At 45.1% G+C, this 22,306-nt stretch overlaps 1 protein-coding gene across 1 annotated transcript; it reads right to left on the minus strand.

The window, feature by feature from the left end:
* Nucleotides 1-11,107: 11,107 nt before the first annotated feature.
* On the minus strand, nucleotides 11,108-12,999 carry SMUG1 (single-strand-selective monofunctional uracil-DNA glycosylase 1). Its single transcript, XM_006883920.1, has 2 exons — nucleotides 12,704-12,999; nucleotides 11,108-11,644 (listed from the first exon to the last, which is right to left on the minus strand). The coding sequence occupies exons 1-2, from the start codon at nucleotides 12,992-12,994 to the stop codon at nucleotides 11,108-11,110; spliced, it is 828 nt and encodes a 275-aa protein (XP_006883982.1). The 5' UTR covers nucleotides 12,995-12,999.
* Between the last annotated feature and the right edge of the window lie 9,307 nt (nucleotides 13,000-22,306).

Here is a 22,306-nt window from a genome sequence, read left to right on the forward strand (position 1 = left end):
TGTTTGTTTTCTTAATGTTGAGCTTCAATCCATATTTAAGACTGCCATCCTTGACACTCTGCAGCAAATGTCTCAGGTTCTCCTAGTTTCGGCAAGCAAGGTTGTGTCATCTGCGTAATGCAGGTTGTTGATGAGGCTTCCTCCAATCCTGATGCTGTATTCTACTTCATAAAGTCCAGCCTCCCAAATGATCTGTTCCACATATAGACTGAAAAGGTATGGAGAAAGGATACATCCCTGTCATACTCTTTTCTTGATTTTTAACTATGTTCCCTTGCTCTGTTCAGACAACAGCTTCTTGGTCTAGGTGTTGTTAGGAGCGGCTATTCCTTGGAAAGACACATCATGCTCAGGAAGGTGGAGCGTCAGGAATGGAGGGGAAGACCATCAACAAGATGAATCTATACAGTGAGTAGAACAATGGGCTCAAGTATATTAGAGTTGTAGGCTACTCAATGGCACTTAACAACAATTTATTGGAGGGTTTATCTGTGAATTGGTTCTGACTCATTAGCGATGAGTAAGTTGTTGTCATTGCCAGTCAGTCCCTACTGATAGCTCACCCCAGTCCTATTTGGTACATGAGAAGAATCTCACCTGCCCCCTCAATTTCCCCTGGATCTGTTTCCAAAAGGTGAAGGGAAGAACGGTTCTTCCTTCTAATCACTCAATTTGTTTTTTTTTTTAATTTTATTATTTTTTGTGTGTGCCGTCAAATCAGATCTGACTGGTACAGGAGGAGATTGCCCCTCCTTCTCCAGCAGAGAGCATCTGGTGGATTTGAACCGAGTATCTCTGGGTGCAGTGCAGCTTCTTGCCACTAGGCCATCAGAGCTCCCTTAATCTCTCATTTTCATATTTATTTCTGTCATCTTGCAATGAGCCCAACCATCCATAAAACATACCTTCCTTCATCCCTTTCTCTCTCCTTACCCGGTCTCCTTTTTCTCCTGCTGCCCTCCATCACTGGGCTTCTCTCACTAACCTACCACTGAGGGAGAGCAAGTGGGAAGGCTGGAGGCCATGACCTGGGGGCACAGCAGCCAACTGGATCAGCCAGGGGAAAGGCAATCCTACTCCAGGCTTCCAGGTATGAGGTTTTTGAAGGGACAAGAGAGGTAGAGCCTAGGATGGCATAGTGACACAGCGACAGCCAGGGAAAGAGTTCAAGGTCAGAGGCAGAACTAGGAATGCGGCAAAAGCTGGCCTGACATAGGGCAACAAATACACAGATAAATGGGTAAAGAGGCAAAAGATACAGAGAAACAGACAACAGAGGGGACGTAAGGGACAGGAGGATGGAGAGACCACACGGGCCGCGGACAATGAGATGGAGAGACAGAGACAGGAGGGAAACGGGAGTCAGACGCCGAGAGGGAGGAAGGCTCACAGACAAGCCAGAAGGCGGCGCGGGAGGGGAAAGTGGCGGGGCGGGGAGCGCGGGGCGGGGAGAGTGGGACACGGCCGGGAGCGGGGCGGGCGCAGAGGAGCGGGCGCAGCGCCGGGAGCGGGCTCGTAAAAACCGCGCCGAGCGGGGAAATTGCCGCCAGAATCGCTGAGCTCCACAAAACGCAGCCCGCGCGGCCCGCCGCCGCGCCCGCTCCAATCTCCAGCCTCATCGCCGCGCGGGCTGGTTATGCATTTAAATGTTATTTAATTGGATTGTGGAGGAGCTGGGGGCCAGAGCGTCCCCCCACCGCCCTCGCTCCGGCACGTTCCGCATGCCCGGGCTGCTCGCCTCCTCCGAAAATCTGTTTTCCAAGTCACAGATTGCAGGGCGACCCTCCCTACGTGCTCTCCCCCCACTCCGACGACTCCCCTTCATATCTGCACTCCTTGTGTTCTCTCCCCCAAAACCGAGCCAGAGGACAAACAGAAGCCCCTCAAAGTGTCCAGAAAACACAGAGAATGAGATGGGAGGGGGTGAAGGTGACTACAGATGCATAAAGATACATACAAGCCAAAGCAGGTCACGCACTGAATTACATAAATACCCATCTGGAAGATTAAAAAACGGGAAGGCAAAGGAAGATCCCCATGGATCACAAGAGTACACACAAATGTGTGTAATACTCCAGAAGGAACATCGCCCTAGCTACTGGAATGGTGATTACAAAAGTGACACAATCACAGAGGGTAACAAAATGATGCGAACATGGTGACCTCACAGACCTTCCACACAGCTGATAATGAACAAAATAGACTTTCACTATTACATTCAGCGCAAACTCATCACACGCCAGTCATTCCACTGTTTCCTATCCAAGGAAAGCAAACCCTTGGCCTGAGGGTATAGCTGGTTCTCCTACACAACAGCACAAAGTACCCTGGGCAGGTCCTGAAAGGCAGTTACATCAGCCATCACTAGAAAGTGGACAAAGAAAGAAACGCGGCCAAAATTACAAGAAGTAGGCTTGAGGGAGTCCCAGAATAGTGCTGGTTAGCAGTATATATATCTGCCAGTTGGAGGGCAGTTAAGAGGTCACTCAGAAGTACCTTGGAAGAAAAGCCTGGCAAGCTACTACTGAAAAAAAAGGCCCCTGAAAATTAGTTTTACTGTAACACACATGAAGTTAACTATGCATCAGAATCACTTCAAAATCAACTAGAAATGACTTGAAAGCAGACAACAGAAAAGCTTAAGAAGTAAGGTACCAAAATGTGAGTCTGGACAGTTGTGGGAAGCTGTTGACTGCAATGAGAAATTCATTTTTGCAGCCTGAGCAAGGAGTTAACACCCTAAAGGTAGACGAAGGATGGAATGACCTGAAGAACCATGTCCTCCCCACACTCGCTCCCTCCTAGCGTACAGGAAATTGCTGGCCTGAAGTGGTCAGGTTTAAACTGCTTCAATTAATGAAAATGGCCATGACAACCTACTTGGCACAGGCCACTGTGAAGAGCCATTCTGGGCTCTCAGCCATTCATTCTGCAGGTTGAGCCTAGAAACTGACGTAAAGCAAGACTCCTTGAGTAGGACATGGGGCAAAAGAATGACCAAGAAGATGTGCGGTAAAATTCTGTGGCATTTTTTTGCTTGTTTGTTCTGGTTTTGAGAGAGTGAGGGCCAAAATAGGGAGGGGGAAGAGAGAAAGTTTCCCAAAATAATTATAATTCAACATTGATTTCGAAGTTTGGTCTTGGCCCAGGTTGGTATTAAGCCCTGTAGAGAAGCAAGCAATTAAACTTCTCCCAAGGCAATTTATTTTTGCATCATCTGTTATAGCTGGGAAGTTTATCCATGTGTCTAACCTCAGTGTCTCATGCTCCAGTGGTTATTTCCTTCTTTAAGGCATTGTGGAAAGAAACTGAAAACAGCTGGCCTACATCCTCCTAAGCAAGAATCCTTGAAGAATCAAGATTCAGTTAGTCTGGACTAGACTACAATCTCTACTCTTCTATTCCACCTCTAGTTTTCTCTGCCCTAACTATAGCCAATCTGGGTTTTCAAAGTCTTTTTTGAGTTAACATCTGGCTACTCTTTCACCAATACCTGCTAGTTTTCAGCTCAGAAATTTATGGATCAAAAAGGGAGCCACAGAACACCCCATTTCCTATCTCTCATGTTATACATTGTTGAGTTGAAACTGACTCTAGCAGACCCTCCAGTGAGCATTCAGAGGCTGTAAATCATCCTGGGAGAGATTGTGCGTCTCTCTCCTAAGGAGCAGCTTGTAGATTTGAACTGCCTTTGGGTTGGCAGTACAATGCCTTATCACTGGGTCACCCACCAAAGCTCCCTCATCTCCCATAGGCACACTCCAAACTTGGCTCCCTTCTAATTCCTAGCCTCCAGCACCCCTTCCCACACCCTGATCCCTATTACCTTTCAGTTAGAGCTGAAAAATTCTTGGGACTGTCTGATAAAGTGGTCCTTTTTTAAAACATCAACTTTCTGGTGGTGGTAAATGCCAAGAGAAGAAATCTGCAGGCACCATCTGTTCTCACAGACATGCACACCTTCTACTCACTCTATGATCTCAGTCACTTCTTCCTTCAGTGTGTCCAGAGCACTGTTTATAACTTGTTTGCAACATGTTTTCAGTCTGATTTATACTATAATTATATGCCTGTATCTGTCTGTGTACTAGAGAGTGAACATGAGGGCATAGAATCATCTAATTCACTTCTGTTACTCCTACAGAGCCTAGAATGGGGAATAGCACATACAGCAGAAGCAATAAATGTTGCCTAAATTAAGAAAGGAAAGTGAAGAAACACAAAGTTGCAAAACTCAAAACCAGTCTTCCTTGAAACAAACCATCCTGTTTCAGGAAGGGGAAAGCCATAAAATAGGTAAAGTGTTTTATTTCCCCAATTCATCTCACCTCTCAGTCTCAAAAGCACCTTACCCCCAAGCAGAGCCTTGAAAACCGTCAAGTTAAAATGTGTATGTTGGGATGGGATGTTGAAACCGTTACAGATCCTCTGAACATCACTGAGTAAAAGCAACAAACACTGGCCGCTTGTGTTTCTAGATGGCATTGTCTTGGTTTTCTGTTATAACAAAACACCACAAGGGTGTAGCTTTAAAGAAATTTATTGTCTCACAGTTTTGGAGACTAGAAGTCTAAGAAGAGGGGATCAGCTCTAAGGGGGGAAAGGTCCTTTATTGTCTCTTATAGTAGTAGCTGCAGGCAGTCCTTGGCCTTCCTGGATGATAGATGCCTGTGCCTCCATCAATGTGAATGAAGAATAATGTGAAACACAGTGTATATATAAACTTTGTAAGCAAACCAATTTAAAAAATGTAAATTCAACTAACAACAATAACAACAACAAATATCTGGTTTATAAATTTGGGGTTTTGAATAGTAAATGCCATATTCCATTTAAAAATCAAATGTAAACATTTACAGGCTCTGCACTATAGTTCTCTGCTATCCATATAAGTCATTATGAATTTTCTTTATTTGACAACTATTTCTTTTCACAGATTTCCCTTTCTTCTCCACTCTTCCTTTCACCTCAGACTCTGAAGATTTTCAAATGAGAGACGAGAAAGATCAAAGAAAAAGAATGTTTTTCTCTGTAAATATTTCCAACCTTTTCATTTTTCCTCCTAGGCCAAAGCGTCTTTAATTTTCTTCTGTCTTTATTATTAGTCATTCAGAGATTTTTTTTTCATATGTGCCAAATAAAATGTACACACAGACAAAAAAATGTAAATTCAAATGTATATGACTGACTGTATGAAACACAATGTAAATGAAAGACTATATAAAACACAATGTATATGAATGATTGCAGCCCATGGTCTTTGCAATTACGTACTATGCATCAGAAAGCTGGACAATGACTAGGGATGACAGAAGGTGAATTGATGCCTTTGAGCTGTGGTGCTGGAGAAGAGTGTTTCATATATCATGGACTGCTGGGAGAACAAACAAGTTCGTCCTGGAGACAGTGAAGCCAGGCTGCTCCTTGAAGGCAAGGATTCTGAAGCTTCGTCTAACATATTTTGGACATGTTGCAAGGCGAGATCAGTCCTTAGAGAGGGACATCATGCTTTGGAGGGTGGAGGGACAGTGCAGGAGAGGAAGACCCTGGATGAGATGGATGGATTTAGTGACTGGGGTAATGGAGGTAGGTGTGTCGGAATCAATTAAGATTGGCCCAGGAATAGAGCAGGGTTTAGGGCTGTTGTGCACACGGTTGCTGAGTCGTAGGCAACTCGGCACATAACAACATATGAATGAAACATAATGTAAAGGAATTATTATATGAAAACTAATAAAAAATTTTGAAATAAAAAATACAATGCACCTGTGCTTCCCCTTTGTCTGTGATGGTGGCCGGTGGCAGCGAGGCAGCTAGCACTCACAGCAACGCTGTGAACAACAGATCAAAACGCTGCCCCATCCTGCAAGTCTTCATTTCTCTGCCAGGCTCCAGCTTACTGTTTCAGCCATAGGGCTAATCCCGCTTGTTGAGAGGTTCCTCCTTTGACTTTTCTAAGTATCTGTGTACTCCCTTTTAGAAAACATTTCAGATAGGATTAAGTTTAGGACTCACCCTACTCAGGTACAATCTCTTTACTATATATATATATTTTAAAAAAAAAAAAGGAAAACTGATTTTAAAAAAAGAGGACCAACCACAGGATTTATCTGGGAGAGAACATATTGTCTGGGAGAAAACTCAGCTCATTGCCATTGAGTCAGAACGTACTCATAAGTGACCCACCTACTGGAATTCGGAAGGCCGATATCACACGGACAGAGAGCATCCAGCTTTCTTTTGTGGAGCCACTGGTGGATTCAAACTGCCAGAAAAGAACTGCTTTGGGGTCTGCAGTGCAACTCCCTACAAACTGCATCACCAGAACTCCCTTTGTGGGGAAGGAGGTGGTGTAATTCAACCCCTAATAGTAGATTCTTACACGATTACACAATTGTATGGAATACTTTTCTGTGTTCCAGGTAAAGAGTTAAACATTGGGGAAGGGGGGGAGCAGGTGATGGAAGAGATTCTCTCCTTCCCCTCAAGACACCCACAGTGCAATACTCTCATAACCTAGCTATTTAAGAGATCCAGTTAAAAACACTAAATTTGTACTTCAGAGTTCCTAAATCAAAATCTCTTAAGAGTGGAGCTGGTGGAACATTTTAAGTTTTTAAAATGTTCGGTGCCATTGATTTGGTTCTCTCATGGTAACCCCGTGTGGAAGAAGAAAACCCTGCCCATCCCTACAATCTCTACTGTGCTTAAACCTATCTTTCCAGTATTGTGTCAATCCATCTCATTCAGGGTCTTCCTCTCCTTCATTAACTTTCTGCCTTTTTTAATTTCCTTGTTGTGTACTGTCAAATTGGAGCTAACTGGAACAGGAGGTGATTGCCCCTCCTCCAGCAGAGCATCTGGTGGTTTCAAAACGTGCACCTTCAGTATTGCAGCAAAGCTTCTTGCCACTAGGCCACCAGAGCTCCCTTGACATTCTACTTTTTAAAGCATTGTGTCTTCCCCCCTCCTTATAACATACCCAAAAGTATGTGAGATGAAGTCTCACCATCCTTGCCTTTAAGGACTACTTCTTCTGAGACCGACTGGGTTTTTTGGCAGTCCATAACATATTCAATACTCTTTACCAGCACCACAATTCAAAAGCATCAATGATTATTCTATCTTCATCATTCACTGTCCAACTTTCACATATATGATATTGTTGTATACCGTTGCATCAGAACTGACTCAAAGCTGACTCTCCAGCAGGTTTTGAGGCAATAAACTGCACGGGAGGAATGTGCCCATATTTTTCCTGCAAAGCTGCTGGTGGATTGAAAACACATTCCTTTGAGTTGACAACACAGCCCCTTACCACTAGGCCACCAGGGGTTGTTATGTGTCACTGAGTCTACTACAACTCATAGTGACCCTATGAGCAATAGCTCTGAACTCCGCTCTATCCTGAGTCAATCTCACCTTGGGGACAAACCAGCCCTCACTGCTACAGTCACTGTGTCAATCCATCTCATCCAAGGTCTTCTTCTGAGCTGACCCTCTACCCTTCCAAGCATCATGATCTTCTTCAAAGATCAGGAACATGACAATGACGAAAGATTGTGAGACAATATCAAAACTCTGGCAACATGCTCAAAGTATGTGAGACAGTTTCAAAATCCTTGCCTCCAAGGAACAGCCTGTTTCACCCTCTTTAAGACAGATGTATTTGTTCTCTTGGCAGTCCATGGTATATTCAATACTTTTATCCAGTACAATTCAAAGGCATTAATTCTTCTGTCATTTTAGCCATTGTACACCTTTCAGATGCTTTGCACGCAACTGAGATCAGTCCAAAACAGGCACACCTTAGTCTCTAGAGTAATATCATTGCTCTTTAGCACTCTAGAGATGTCTCTGACAGCTGACTTTCCTAAAACAACATATCTTTTGATTTCTTGACTACTGATTATTGTGATCTGGGCAAGATGAAATTGGCCACCAAAAGCCCTACTTTCATTTGTTGTATATGTATGTATATATACAGCAATTGAAAATACCATGGCAAAAAAAAAATTTTTAAAAAAAAAAGAAAATAACCATGGCTTGGAAGAGTTCTGGTGGCATAGTCTATAGGGAGTTACACTGCTAACCCATAACATAATAGTTTGGGTCAGGCACACCTTATCTTCATCTTTATCTCCTTGCTCTTTAGAACTTTAAAGAGATCCCTGACAGCAGATTTGCCCAAATGCAATGGATCATTTGATTTCTTGACTGCTACTTCCATGGGTATTGATTATAGATCCAAGTAAAATCATATCACTGAGAAAATCAATCTTTTCTCCATTTATCATGTTGTTTATTGGTCCAATTATGTGGATTTTTTTTAAATCCTCTCAGGATTTGATTTGGATGTAAGCCACTGATTCCTAGGTAACTCCGCAATGTACTTTATCGGCATTATCCAGTCAGCAGCTACACGCCACACGTGGCTCTCAAGTACTTGAAACATGGATAGCAACTAAGGAACGGAATTTTTTTTTTTTACATTTTCACTTTGAACAGCTACATGTCACTAAGGACTACCATACTGGACTGCAGAGTTCTAGATGATCACACATCATCTCAATTTGACTTGAGAATCTCTGATAACAATGTTTTGTAGCAGCTGAAGCCTCCATTCCCTTTGGCTTAAAAGAAGACATGGGAGCTCTGGTGGCCTAGTGGCAAGAAGCTGCTCTGAAATCCCGGAGGTACACTGTTCAAATCCACCAGATGCCCTGCTGGAGAAGGAGGGGCAATCTCCTCCTGTACCAGTCAGATCCGATTTGACGGTACACATGCAAAAAATAATAAATTTTTGTTTTTTTTAAAAAAAGGAGGAGACATGACCGTCCTTTCCCTGAGGACATTCTCTGTACTGAAGAAGCTGCCCTGGGATGCACCGGGGAACAGGAACCCTTGTCGTGGGAATAAGTCCACTGGCTCACTTGGCAGAGCAGCCCCCACCTTTCATCCCGGAGAAAAAGCACCCTCCAGTACCCCATTTTGTTCAAGGTTGACAATCTCTGGGGAGACAGAAAGCAATGATTTGGCTTTAGTTACTCTGGAGAAAATATAAGCCCAAGGCCTTTAATCTCAGCTAGAGGCACCCCAAGAATAGAGGGCAAAAGCCCTACCAGCAGCAAACTCAGCAGAGTGTCTGAAATACCCAGGATTTCAAGTCAGCATCCTGGCCCTCTCCATTAGAGTGACTTTAACCACTAACTCCACCTGTTATTTTACAACTCTCACCAAACTCTAGGCTTTCACCCAGTTCCTATCATCACCCAGGTACTCCCTTCCCATTCTTGACCCTATTGCTCTTATTATCTCTTATCTGCCTAGCTCCTTAACCTCCACCTGTGGGTTTCTATTGTTGGGTAGTTCACTTATGTGTTCTGTCTGACTTGTCCCACAGAACTATAATTCTAAAAAAATTAGCCAACCATTCAAAATTTTTCACAAGCTGACCCAATTTACCTTTCTAGCTTTCTCTCACAAATTGGCCATATTAATCAATTTGCCATTCCTCAAAAGCAATGATACTCTTCTCTTAAGCTCTTTAAAATGTCTCCAGTTTCTAAGGCCATCTGAATGCCACCTCCTCCAGAGAGCCTTCCCTGGTAGCCTTCAGCTAAATGTATAAGTAAACAACAGCTTTTCTTTGCAATTACCTCACAGTGGTTAATCCAGAGCTTGGCAAACAGGTCACTCACTCTTATCACTACAGCTCTGAAAGCAGAGAGCAAAAGGAAACTCAAATAGACAAGGAATACAGAGGAGATTGGTACTAAAAATCTTATATTGAAAGCTGAAGATTTCAAGAGAAAGACCATCAGTCAGATCACTGGGGTGGCCTCCAAACCTGCTCTACTTCCAACTTGATTCACTTCTGTCCTTGCCAAAGGGGTACCCTGACCAGCCATACTGCAGACAAGGGGACACTGGCAGGTATAGTAAGTTTGTGATAAACTGGGCAGACCTCTAATATTTTCCACACTCTGTAAGGTAACTAAAGATTAACTTATACACATACACCCTGCCCAAGAGAATTCTTGGCAAACAAATGAAGAGACAACAGAGGGGACTATCTGAACAATCACCTCCTACCCAAGACAAGCAAGAGGTAAAAGAAGTACAAAGACAAAAATGTTTAGGAGCTTTTAATGCTTAGATTGAAAACTCAGCTGGATTCTTCATTAAGTCCTTGGTCCATCTCTGTCAGGGCAACAATTAGCCGCTTACCCAGGCCATAGGCAGAGGTCCAGATACCGTCACAGGAAAGTTTTTAGAAACAGACGACTTCTTATGTAGTGCAGTGAAATACCTCTCCCACACAGAAGTGATAAAGGAATGAAAAGAGTATGTAACTAGCACCCACGTTCAAGGCACTGTGCAAAGTACTTCCAAACGTTATCTCCAGTGAATCTACACACCAAACCCCATGGAGCAGGGATCTCCATTTCATAGATGAAGATCAGAACCAGGAGGAAAATTCTGGCCTGCTTACTCAAAGTCCAAAGTGCCTTGATCTCCATGTCTGTAGATCAGAGCTAGGAGAAAAATTCTGGCTTGCTGACTGTAAGTCCAAAGTGCCTTTTCTACTTTGCTACATGGATTTCTCCCCCTGATCCAGCATTGGTCTCCCATAAGAAATCTGCTCTTAACATTTATGCCCCATGCTTTGTCCTGGTTCCAGTAAGATAAGGGGTCAGCTAAACGCAGGTGTTCTATGAGGATGAGTAGAGAACCTAGCAGGATCTTTTCTCTAAACATACGACCTAAGAAGCCACTCTTGGCTGAATAGAGGCTTCCAGGAAAACAGTGAGGTAGAACAGTTTGTAGATGCAGCTAAGGACACCTTCTGCTGATTCCCTGTGGAGTTAAGTGTTATAAGATAAAAGGGATAGGATCAAAGGAAGGTGAAGAAAGCAAGGTTCAGGCGGCCAGCAGCAGCAGGGTTACCACTGCCAAGAGAGGCTGAAGACGGTTCAACAGATCAATGAACATGTTTCCCAGCAACCAGCGAGTCCAGGAAGACTTTGCAGCTCAAGGCCAGTTGTGCAGTCATCTGCTTGCTGAGAATGACTTGGCAGCCTTGAATGTGCCCTCTGCTCAGGCCTCAGGGCATGTGTTCTGTCAGCAGCGGCAGCAGTCCCAACTCATTCAGCCTCTCCTTGGCCACTGCCTCCCAGCCCTTGTTGGCCTGCGGGCTGCGAGGTGAAGGGTGCAGAAGACCCTCCACCTGGACCTCTGGCATCAAGCCTGCCAGAGCCCGCCGTGCCCGCTGCTCGGCCAGCCGCCCCACTCCCACCACCAGCCGCACACCTAGCAGCTGCACTTGCCGGCAGAGGGTTGTATCACAGATTCCAAGAAGCTGTTCTCGCTGCTTGGCAGGCAGATCGGCAGGGGTGAGGTTGCGTCCACTGGGAGCCAGGAAGAGCAGAGGGCACAGGTTGTGGACAAAACAGTGTCGAAAAAAGACCTCAGGCTGCCCGCAGAGGTTCCGGAAAAAGCCCCAGAATCGGGCACCGCTCACCTCTGACTGTGGGCACTCCAGTCCCAGCACCCGTCGTTTAGGGTGCTCTTGAGGAGGAGGTAGCACAAGGCCCCCAATGCCCAACCAGTCCCGGACCACATTCACTTCCCCAAAGGGCACCTGCGGGAAATGAGAAACATTAGGGTTTCAAAGCAGAGACTCGATACTTGAGCTCTGGACCAACTCACCCCCTTCTACCCTTTTCACTCCTCCTCAGGACCCAGCCTGGACACACCAACCCCCTACCAAAAGGTCTGAGACCAGAATTCTTGGTCCTGTGAATTCTACCCAACTTTCTCCTAATTTTCATTGCAGACACTGGTCCAGAAAACCATTTGCCACTGCTTCCATGAACAGTTTGGACCAACTAGTGCACAAAGTACACTGGCATAGAAAGTACACTAGGCTACCTGATCCTTGATAGGGCATGATGGGCAACACTGGGGATGAACAAGCAGCCCAAACAGAAAGGCAGCCAGGGTTAAAGGAGGCACAAGGGCAGCGCTGACCACTGCTCGCTGAAAGCCCTCCCAGCTGCGAGCCTCAGGCTGTCATTTCCATCGATCATCATTGATCATCTTTCATCACCCAGTTGGGGTCAATAAAAGCGATTGAGCTTCCTGCCCTGAAGCTTCTTCCCCGCCCCCCACCTGCCAAGCACCCCCACTGAGGGGCAGTCACTCATCCTGGTCTGAAAGGAAAGCAGACAGGCCCCTCGCCTGGCTCCATTCTGATCCTCCCCTTAGCTAAGAAGCAAGAATGCCCTTATCTCTCCCATGTGCACCGCTGTCAGTCCGGCTGCCCTGAGGACCCCGGAGTCCTGGTCCCTTTTTTACCCTAGTCACACTCTAAGGAGAAGGGAGATCTGGCAAGGTAAGATAAGGTATGTGGATGAGGCTGGGGCTGGCGGAAGGAAGGGCTCTCAGAGGCAATTAGTGGACAGCTCACAGGGGAAATGGAACCACCATTAACATGCTTGGTTAACTACCGGCAGAGGCTGGGAGTGTGTCTTGAGACCACAGGAGCCATGCATAGTGGGAGGGGAAAGGAGTGCAGAGGAAGAAAACCGACAGACAGCCACAGCCATGCACACACTTCTCCACAGCACTCTCAGCCAAACAAACACCCCCCCTTTGGGAGCCTCTTATTCCCCCTGCCAAGGAAAGTGAGAGCCTTTACCCCAGTCTGGGCCATGCCAAAGGGTCCTGGATTCATGCCCAGGAAGAGCACTTCCTTTGGGCCTTGGCAGTAGCGGGTCACATAGCTGCGGTGCGGCTCCCAAGCATACTCCACAGGATTATAGATGACACCCACAGGCTCTGAGAACTGCAGCTGGCTCAGCTCAGCATTCAGTCGGAGCTCCTCCTCCAGGAAGCCCTCAGCCAGGGTCTGAGAGCAGGACTGGGGCTCCACCAGGGCCTCTGCAGGCTCACTGAGGGGCACCAGCGGGAGAGCCTGGGGCATGGCCATGCCACTGACACCTGCAAGAGAGATGAACGAGGTCCCAACATCCTTCTGCCCCAGAGCTGGAGGAACTGAGGTCACCCTGGGGCTCTACCACCATTTTCTGGCCTAAAAGACCATGGCAGTCATCCTTACACCTCTAAGGAGAGCTGAGCTTACGTCACTTCTTCCATTAATAAAGAACCCTTCCTTTTCTACTTAGAGTATGTATGTTTTAGTAAGATTTTTAGATAATTTTTAGGTATTTTGGGATCCCCAGGTAAAAGAGATTCTAATTTAGTATTATTTAGAGTGGAAAGGCAAATTCTCAGCAAGGACCTGAACTAGAATGAACCAGCTCAAATCCCTGTTTTTAACCACCTACACTACCTTGCTTTCATTGGTTAAATCAGCCACTAATTCTACAAATTATATTCCCCCAATCCCAAGCTGTCTCCTCCAGCCCATTCATCATCAGTAATGGGTAGGAAGACTACTGGATTCAGAACACATTCTTACAAGTCATGTGACCACGGCCAAGGCACTTTACCTCTCTGAACCCTAAGTTTCCTCACCTGAATACTAAGAATAACCACTCCATAATGTTGGCATAAAAACAAGGGGAGGAGTTCTGTTAGTGAAGGGAAAGGACAAAATATGCAAATCAGTTCTGTAAGGTGTAAAGGTCGTTCTCCCATACAAACCAGTGCTCCACCCTGACTATCCACTCAATTTCAAAATGCCTTTCTCATCCCAACTCCTAAAACTCGGCAAATGCATTTCTACACACCCAACCAAATACACTCCTCTCATCCAGGCATACAGGAGGGATGAGACTCCTCCAACCCTTCACATATCCTAGTCATATCCATCCTCCAACATGTAACTCGAATCATCTCCTGGGTGAAGCCTTCCCTCAGAACAAGACATAGCTTCCCTGACGCCCCATACATATACATACAACTACTGTAGGGCCTGGAAATATGTATTATAAATAAAATTCCAATGGATGATTCTGATGGTCTCTGAAGACTGAAAAATCACTCCATGTCACCATAGTTAATGAACTCATACCCAATTAGACTTGGGAAGAACATTCTCGGAATCCAAGAGTACTTCCTTCAGTACGTCCAAATTCCTAGTTCTACTCAACAAATAACCACTCAATTCCATCATTCCTTCTTTTCCAATTCTGTTAAAAACTACTTCCTACCAAGGAATTTTTCTGTTGGACTTCACATCTACTCTGAGTCCACTCAAATCTCAGCTGCTCATTTTTAATCTGCTTGCTGCTTACAGACAGGCTTTGTCTCTGGGTCTGATTGCACTGGATCTGGGGAAGGTTATGGTTTCTTCCTCTCTCTCATACCCCTTCCTAGGCCGAGAGTGATGTTTTTCTCCAGATATTACAGTTAGCAAGCTGTTCTGTGACCTTAACATCAGAGATGTAAAAGAGGAAAGAACGTATAGACAAACTTGGGAAAAGAGGAAAGAACATATAGACAAACTTGGGAAATCCTTTCCCAGCTCTCAGAAGTTCATAGATTAAGGAAGCTGATGAGAGCCTGCTGGACTTACACAAAAACTGAGAAAAGGTCTGTAAAGAATTGAAACACCTCAGGTGAGCGCATTTTGCATCTCATCAACCAATGCCGATTTTAATGGATGAGTTGCTTCAGCTCTGCTATCTTGTTCAAATCTCAAGTTGGGACCGCCTCTTTAAAGACATGTATTGCAGACAGAAAGGCTAGGAATTCACAAGAGTGGCAGAGCCTTATTTTAAATGTTCCAGTGTTCTGAGGCCTGACCTGATAACATGAACCACAGACTCAAAGTCAACTGAATCAAACTGTAGTCTTGACGTCATCTCTTAATAGGCAACTTCTCTTGAGCAAGTCACTTCTCCTTTCCACAAAACCCGACCTATCACCAGATGATCTTTTTCTTCATTATTTGAGTTTCTTAGTTACCATGCATCATGGTAATCTTCTAGTAAGAAAGAAATCTAAAATGAATAAAAATATAGACAGGTTTTCAGTAAGCTCATAAAGTCTGACAGGACAACAAGTAACTGTAATAGTGTGATTTAAGTTATAAAAGCTTTACACAAAATCCTATAGGAGTCCAAAGGATATATCTTGGATATATCTTTCTAGGTAGCTGCTGAGAGTCTGCTGCAGATAAAAGTCCAAAGGAAGAACGTGAAAATTCTATCTAAAATCTGAAAGTTAAGGCTTAAGAAATGGAGGTACCTTATAAGTTATCACATTAAAACAAGTACAAAGGAGGAGGTGATTGATTTCCATCTATTGGCAAAAAAATTCTCATAACTCTGAGTGCTTAACAGACTCGTATCAGCTAAAAATGAAGTACAGAAATATATACCCTTAAAGTACTAAAAGGGGCCCGGCGGGATAGTCACATGGGGGCTTGTGAAAATGGCATATCAGAACTGGAAAACCAACTGGCTTTCCCCTGCAGCGTTAGATGGAAGTTGCCTGAGGCAGTGAGGTGATTTCAGGACAGTCTTGAAAGCGGGAGAAAGGACAAAACCTTCTGTGCAAGTGGTAGAGAACATGCAGGTCATGTTGCATGACAGACAAAACAGAAGCTGCAGAGACGTTTGCAAGGCAAAGGTTAAACACTGGTAGAGAGCGTGCGATAAGCCTGGCTACCTAGGTTTTTCAACAACAAATCCAAGAAGTGCAGCAGGAAGAGAAGGCACTGCATTCACTCCTCTGTTCCCTGGAGCATTCCAAGGATCCTCAGAGATCCAGTAATCGCTTCACTACTACTAAGGTAGTAAGACCACGGACTTAAAAAGACCATGTCATCCTGCCTCTGGCTTCGAGAAGTCCGATCGCTAAGGTGTCAGCGGAGACTTCAGCGTCCACCCTCGGGCTCCGCCCGACGGGAAAGCTGTGTCCTCGCAAGTCTCCCGGACAGTTCTATGGGTTAACCTCTCTCTACGTAGGTCCAACCCCAGTTAGAGCAAGTGACTCCAAAACACAGACTTTTAGATTCTCCACCCGCCTCCATCTGAGAGGACCTGCAAGTTGCCGGCCCATCGATAACAGCCCCGGTCGCCCACTGCAACTTCTCACCTGCTCGGGCGCCCTATCGGCTTCCGTTTCCTTCCCCCGGGCGCGCAGGGGACAGTGGGAATCGTAGTCCACGTTGTCCAGGGAAGCAGATTGGCGTAGCGCGGGCACTTCCGTCGGAAATATTAAAATCCCCGGAAGAGACACTAAATTACCACGAAGTGACTCTGGGGGTTGTAGTGTATTCTTTACATCGGGACTAGCAAATGAAGATCTTGAATACTTTGGATTCTAGCCCCACAGAGCATCATTCTTAGGAAAATTCATTCACACAACTCTTCCCAAAGGGATTCTGAATCCAAAAGCTCCGACTATCCCCATTTCCTCATCAATTTGAGAGGAGTTAGTAATGGCTTAAGACCATTTCTTGCCCTCCTATTACCAAGGTTTATAGGAGAGCCATGGAGATCCAGGCATCTCCCAGAAACTCAGTTATCAGACTTCCACTCTGTTACAATCCATGTCCTATCTTCATGTCCTTGACTTTTCTTTCCCTTTCCCCTTACTGTCTGCCTCGCTCAATAATTTCTCATTTGCCCAAATCTTTTCCACCATATATTCTATTCAGGAAGCATTTTCTGACCAATTGTAACTCTATGGCTTCACCTAATAGTATTACCCTCAACTCCTCATCCTCACACCAGTATTATCCTACTAATTCTATCCTTTTCTTATATCAGTGTCTGCATTAATATCCTGACTGTAAGACTTCATTATTGTAGCTGATGTTAGATGGATCTTAGCTGAAAGCAGAAAATACCTGAAGAATGTCTTTGTTTCATTGATTATGCAAAGACGTTTGACTGTGTGGATCACAACAAACTGTGGATGAAGAAAGGGAATCCCAGAATACCCGATGATGCTAATGCAAAACCTATATTGGACCAGGAGGCAGTCATCAGAACAGAGCAAGGAAACACTGCATGGTTCAAAATTGGGAAGGGCGTACACCAGGGGTGTGTCCTATCTCCATATATTTTCAACCTGTATGCAGAACAGATTATCCGAGAGGCTGGGCTCTATGAAGAGAGGTGTGGCATCAGGATTGGTTGAAGATCTATCAACAATCTGCGTTATATAGATGACACAACCCTGCTTGCTGAAACTGAGGAGGACCTGAAGTGCTTGCTGCAGAGGGTCAAGGACTGCAGCCTCCAATATGGATTGAGGCTCAATGTCAAGAAGACAAAGATTCTCACCAGTGGACCAATTGATAACATCAGGATGGATGGTGAAGAGATTGAGATTGTTAAACTTCAGTCTGCTTGGCTCCACAGACAATACTCTTGGCACCAGCAGCCAGGAAATGAAAAAACATAATTGCCATACAAAAGTCTGCTGTTAGGGACCTCTCCAAAGTACTGAAGAGCAATGGTGTCACTCTGGAGACTAAGGTGCATCTGATACAGGCCATGGTCTTTGCAATCACTTGTTATGCATCAGAGAGTTGGACAATGACTAGGGAGGATATAAGGATAATTGATGCCTTTGAGCTGTGGTGCTGGGGAAGAGTATTGAATGGACTGCCAAGAAAACAAACAGATTCATCCTGGAGAGGGTTAAACAGGGCTGCTCCTTGGAGACAAGGATTCTGAGGCTTCGTCTGACATACTTTGGACATGTTGTAAGGAGGGACCGGGCTTTGGAGAGGGACATCATGCTTGGGAGGGTGGAGGGATGGCGCAAGAGGGGAAGACCCTCTATGAGGTGGATTGATTCAGTGACTGGGGTAATCGGGATGGGTGTGTCAGAGGCAGTGTGATTGGCACAGGATAGAGCAGGGTTTAGGGCTTTTGTACATAGGGTCGCTATTAGTCGCAAGTGACTCGACAGCACATAACAGCAACAACAACAACAAGACTCTTTAGTTAGAAAATTCCTAAAGCAATCTCCTTGAAAGAGACCAGTGAACTCCAGAAAATATGAGACAGCAAAGAGGTTGCATCATTCTCAAGCCTCTCCTAGTCTCTTACCAACATACAAAGATTTCATGAGTGCAGCAGGAGCTTTGGAAGAGGTGAGCACCAAGAGTGGGGACACTAATCTCCCTCTTTCCAAACTTTGGGAACTGAATTGATCATCTACTACGTAAAGTTTTTTATTTCCCAATCTTTAGCTTGTTCTCTTTCTAGGTTTTACCTCACCACCTGTATAAGTGTATTTCTATCTAAGTATCTTAAATAAACTTCTCTTTTTATCTGTGTATCTCTGTCTCCTGTGTAAATCTCATGTTTTTGCTTCTTTCTCTAGAATCATTGCAATAAGAGTATTCTAAGTTTCCAAGAGGTAGTGAATTTATGTTAATGGACAAGGGAAAAAGCAGAAAAGGTGAGAATGGTTGCACAACTCAAAGAATATTCTACTATGAACAGTTTCTCAACAACAATAAATTTTTTTAAAGGTTGCTCAATCTTCTAGAACTTCTGAAACTCATCTAACTTTCCCTTCTTTCTATGTATCTGTGTATTTGTGGACCTATACATCAGAAAGCTGGACAGTTATTAGGGATGATAGAAGGAGAATTGATGCCTTTGAGCTGCGGTGCTGGAGAAGAGTATTGAATGTACCATGGACTGCTAAGAGAACAAACAGGTTCATCCTAGAGAGGGTGAAACCAGGCTACTCCTTGGAGGCAAGGATTCTGAAACTTTCCCTGACATACTTTGGACATGTTGCAAGGAGGGACCAGTCCTTGGAGAGGGATGTCATACTGGGGAGAGTGGAGGGACAGTGCAGGAGAGAAGACCCTTAATGAGATGGATTGATTCAGTGATGACTGGTGTAATGAGGTTAGGTGTGTCACAGACAATAAGACAGGCACAGGATAGAGCAGGGTTTAGGGCTTTTGTACATAGGGTCGCTATCAGTAGAAAGCGACTAGATGACACGTAACAACAACAACAACTATACAAAAATGGGAGGAGAGAAGGAATAATACTCTGGTGTCATCACTTAGGAATCCTAGGAGGCCCACAATTCCTTGAACTATCCTGTCTGCCCATTCAAGACTTATAGTTTAATAATTTTAGTGGCCTCTCCACACTCCAATTCTGAATGTATCAGACAGGATACTAAGAGTGGCAACTATCAGAGATCCCTCAGCAGTTTCTCCCATTTTTAACTTCTTGGAAGAACTGGATAACTGTTTCTATGCCTCTAAGGCCAACCACCCAAGAAGTCTACAGCTAGGGAATTCAGATAGGAGAAACTGAACCTTGGGAGCCCATTATGAATTCCTGTAGTGATTCCTGAGGGACATGGTGCCTTCTCAGCCTCTTCTTCACGCTGCTCCTCCCCACATGATAAAATCCTTTCAGGAAAAAAATGGTAGTGAGAAACTCTCCTTAAGTGGGACCAGGGATACTTAGAAACAAATCCAGAGACTCAAGAGATAGAGCCCAAGACAAGAAACAAGGGATGGAGCCTTCCCAACCAGCTTCAGCCCTTTCTTAGTCTCCTGACCCTCTGGAAGGTCTCCAAAGGGTTAGCTGGCTGTGATTTATAGACTGAGCCTTTGGATGCAGGAACAGAAGCAGATCGAGGCTTTGGCTTGGACGAAAGCCTAGAGAGTTAGGTCACCTAGGCTGGGGCCACCTGGGCCTGGCACTAGCTCTCAGCTAGTTCCTAAGGCTGAGATCAGACGAGAAGGGGTTAATCTGCTTCTCTTGTTTTCCTTTGGTCGCTTTAAGCAGCATGTGCTGTGTTGGGCCATGAGCGCCATCTATCGGCCTCTAGAGGTTCTGCCTGTCTCAGTCTACCTCCCAGTGCATTTGACTTTATCTTTCAGCCCTTCCCCAGTCTTTCTGCTTCTAGAGTAGGGAGAGGAGTAGTCTCGTTTCAGGACCACTAACTGTCAAAACATGAATTAGGGAACTAATTAGGAAAACACGAATTGGAAAAGTTGAGGGTCATGGTTCTATCTCTGCAGGAACCAAGCATCACCCCATCAGCTAGCAACTTCAAGAAACAGTTGTTCTCCTTCCATCAGCCCCAACCGCATTAAAAGAATGTGGGGGAGGAAGCATTAGAGAGGAGCCAGGACAGAGGTCTCTGAAATCAGACTGCCTGGATTGAAATCCCAGCTCTACCACTTAGTAGTGTTTGACCTTGGGTAAATTATTTGAATTCTTAACATCAGTGAGCTCAACTGTAAAATGGGATCGCTCTTATCAACTTGTTGTGGTAGTAATTAAGTTATTTATGACATAAGAGACCTCACATAAGAGGCCTTGCACAGAATGCTGGCAGTTGTTTTTATTGCACCAGTGGCTCAGGGGGCAGGGCTTCCTTCTCTTAGATATAGAGTTGCTCTGAGTCAGAGCTGGCTCTATGGTCCTAACAGCAACAAGAAGCCATGACTGCAGGGCCCCAAATTCACAGGCTACAGATACACAAACACACAGGAACAAGACTGGACAACTCATTCCCAAAGATTACAACAAAGACAGTGGCCCACGTAGTCTGGATTTAGAAGCTAGAACAAGGAACTTTTCTAGGTCTCTAAAGCTCTGGTGGCCTAGTGGTAAGAAGCTGCGCTGCAATCCTGAAAGCACATGGTTCAATTCCACTCCACCAGCTGCTCTGTGGGAGGATGGGAAGCTCAGCAATTTACTGCCTCTGAAAACCTGCTGGAGGGTCAGCTATGGGTCGATTGTGACTTGACACAGAGTAAGGGAAAGGAAACAATAAAATCAAGAGGAAATGGAATGAGGAGGATGGAAAAAGAAAACTTATAGTAAAGAAGTAGTAATGAAAGGCATGAGGAAGAGACACTGACAGGCCCTAAAAAGGGCCAGGAGCTCTGATGGCATGGCCTCTAGGGTGCTGTGCTGCTGATCAAGACCTTATCTTGGTTTGAATCTATCAGCTGTTCCAAGGAAGAAAGATGACCAGTCTCCTCCTGTTAGGATTTACAGCCTCATACACCGATGGAGGGTCACTTTGAATCAGAGTCAACAGCAAAGAGTTTTTAAAAGATCTGTATTGAAAGGAGCTCTGGTGGCCTAGTGGGTAAAGTGTTGTATTGCCAAGCCAAAGGCAAATAGTTCAAATCTGCCAACTGCGCGGAGGGGAAAAGATGGGCAACCTCTTCGTAACTTTACAGCCTCAGAAACCCGCTGGAGGGTCAGCTATGAGTCAGTTCCAACTTGACGTAATGAGTGAGTTTTTAAGGAAAAGGAAAGAGTCCTTGATGTGTGGGGACAAGCAGGAACAGCTGCTCACCAAGGACATGTTCTCCTAGGCACAGGCAGATCAGTCTTCAAGTTTGTTTAGATTTCCAAACCTTCTTTGGTGAAAGGGGCTTCAAACTGGTTTATTCTAGTTCAACCTCCTGCTGAGAATTTGCTTGTCCATTCCAGATAAACTGAATAAGAATCTACACCTCAGCAAAATTCTCAAGTGAGTCTTGCATACACAGACCTGGAATAGCTGTCAGGCACCCATCAGCTTGCTCCAAAGGTTGAGCCCAGGAGAGGGAGGGTTGCAGAGCAGTACTGGGCTCTGTAAGAATCACCTGGGGATCTTGTTAAACTATAGATTCCGATTCAGTGTAGCCAGAGTAGAAATCGAAATTCTCAGGAGAGGTTTAAACCGAACCGTCCCATCTCAACTACCTCCCATAACTCTCTATGCTAGAGAACCAGGGGAGTTCCTTAGTTTTCATTTTATTTCTTACCAGCTTCAACCATCTTCTTCTCCATACTTTCAGTTAAGACAGAAATGCAGAGCCAATGGGGTTCCTGGCTCAGCTTCATCATCCTCCACCCGCTCATCAGACCCAATGCAGCCCAGATTCACTTTATGGGTTGCGGGTCCCTTAAATGGAGCTCCCAAAAGTCCCAACTCAGGGAGTCTCCACTTTCTGGGGTCTGGACACTTGAGTTCCTAGGAGAGGAGCAAGGACAGGCTGGATGGGCTGATTTGCATGGCTTACTTGGGAAGCAATTATCGGAGGAGCTGTCAGCTCAGCACTGCTCTCTCCTCACTAATCGGATTTTGCCAGAGCCCGGGGCTGAGGGGGCCCTGAGTAATTTGGCTTGATGCAGTGGTGGGAAATGTCGGGGCCAGAAGGCTGGACAATCTGTCTGAGTGGTGTTAGAGTTGTCCAGAGCAATTATCCTGAGGGGACCACACAGACATCAGATGAACAGCCAGCCAAGGGGGCTAACCCAAGCCCCCAAATGTATAGCAGGAAGGATGGAAATTAGTTTTTTCTCATTTCAAAGTGTGAGGAGTA

This window comes from Elephantulus edwardii, unplaced genomic scaffold (assembly GCF_000299155.1).
Source record: "Elephantulus edwardii isolate Elephantulus edwardi_28Jun2011 unplaced genomic scaffold, EleEdw1.0 scaffold00030, whole genome shotgun sequence".
Taxonomy (NCBI): Eukaryota; Metazoa; Chordata; class Mammalia; order Macroscelidea; family Macroscelididae; genus Elephantulus; species Elephantulus edwardii.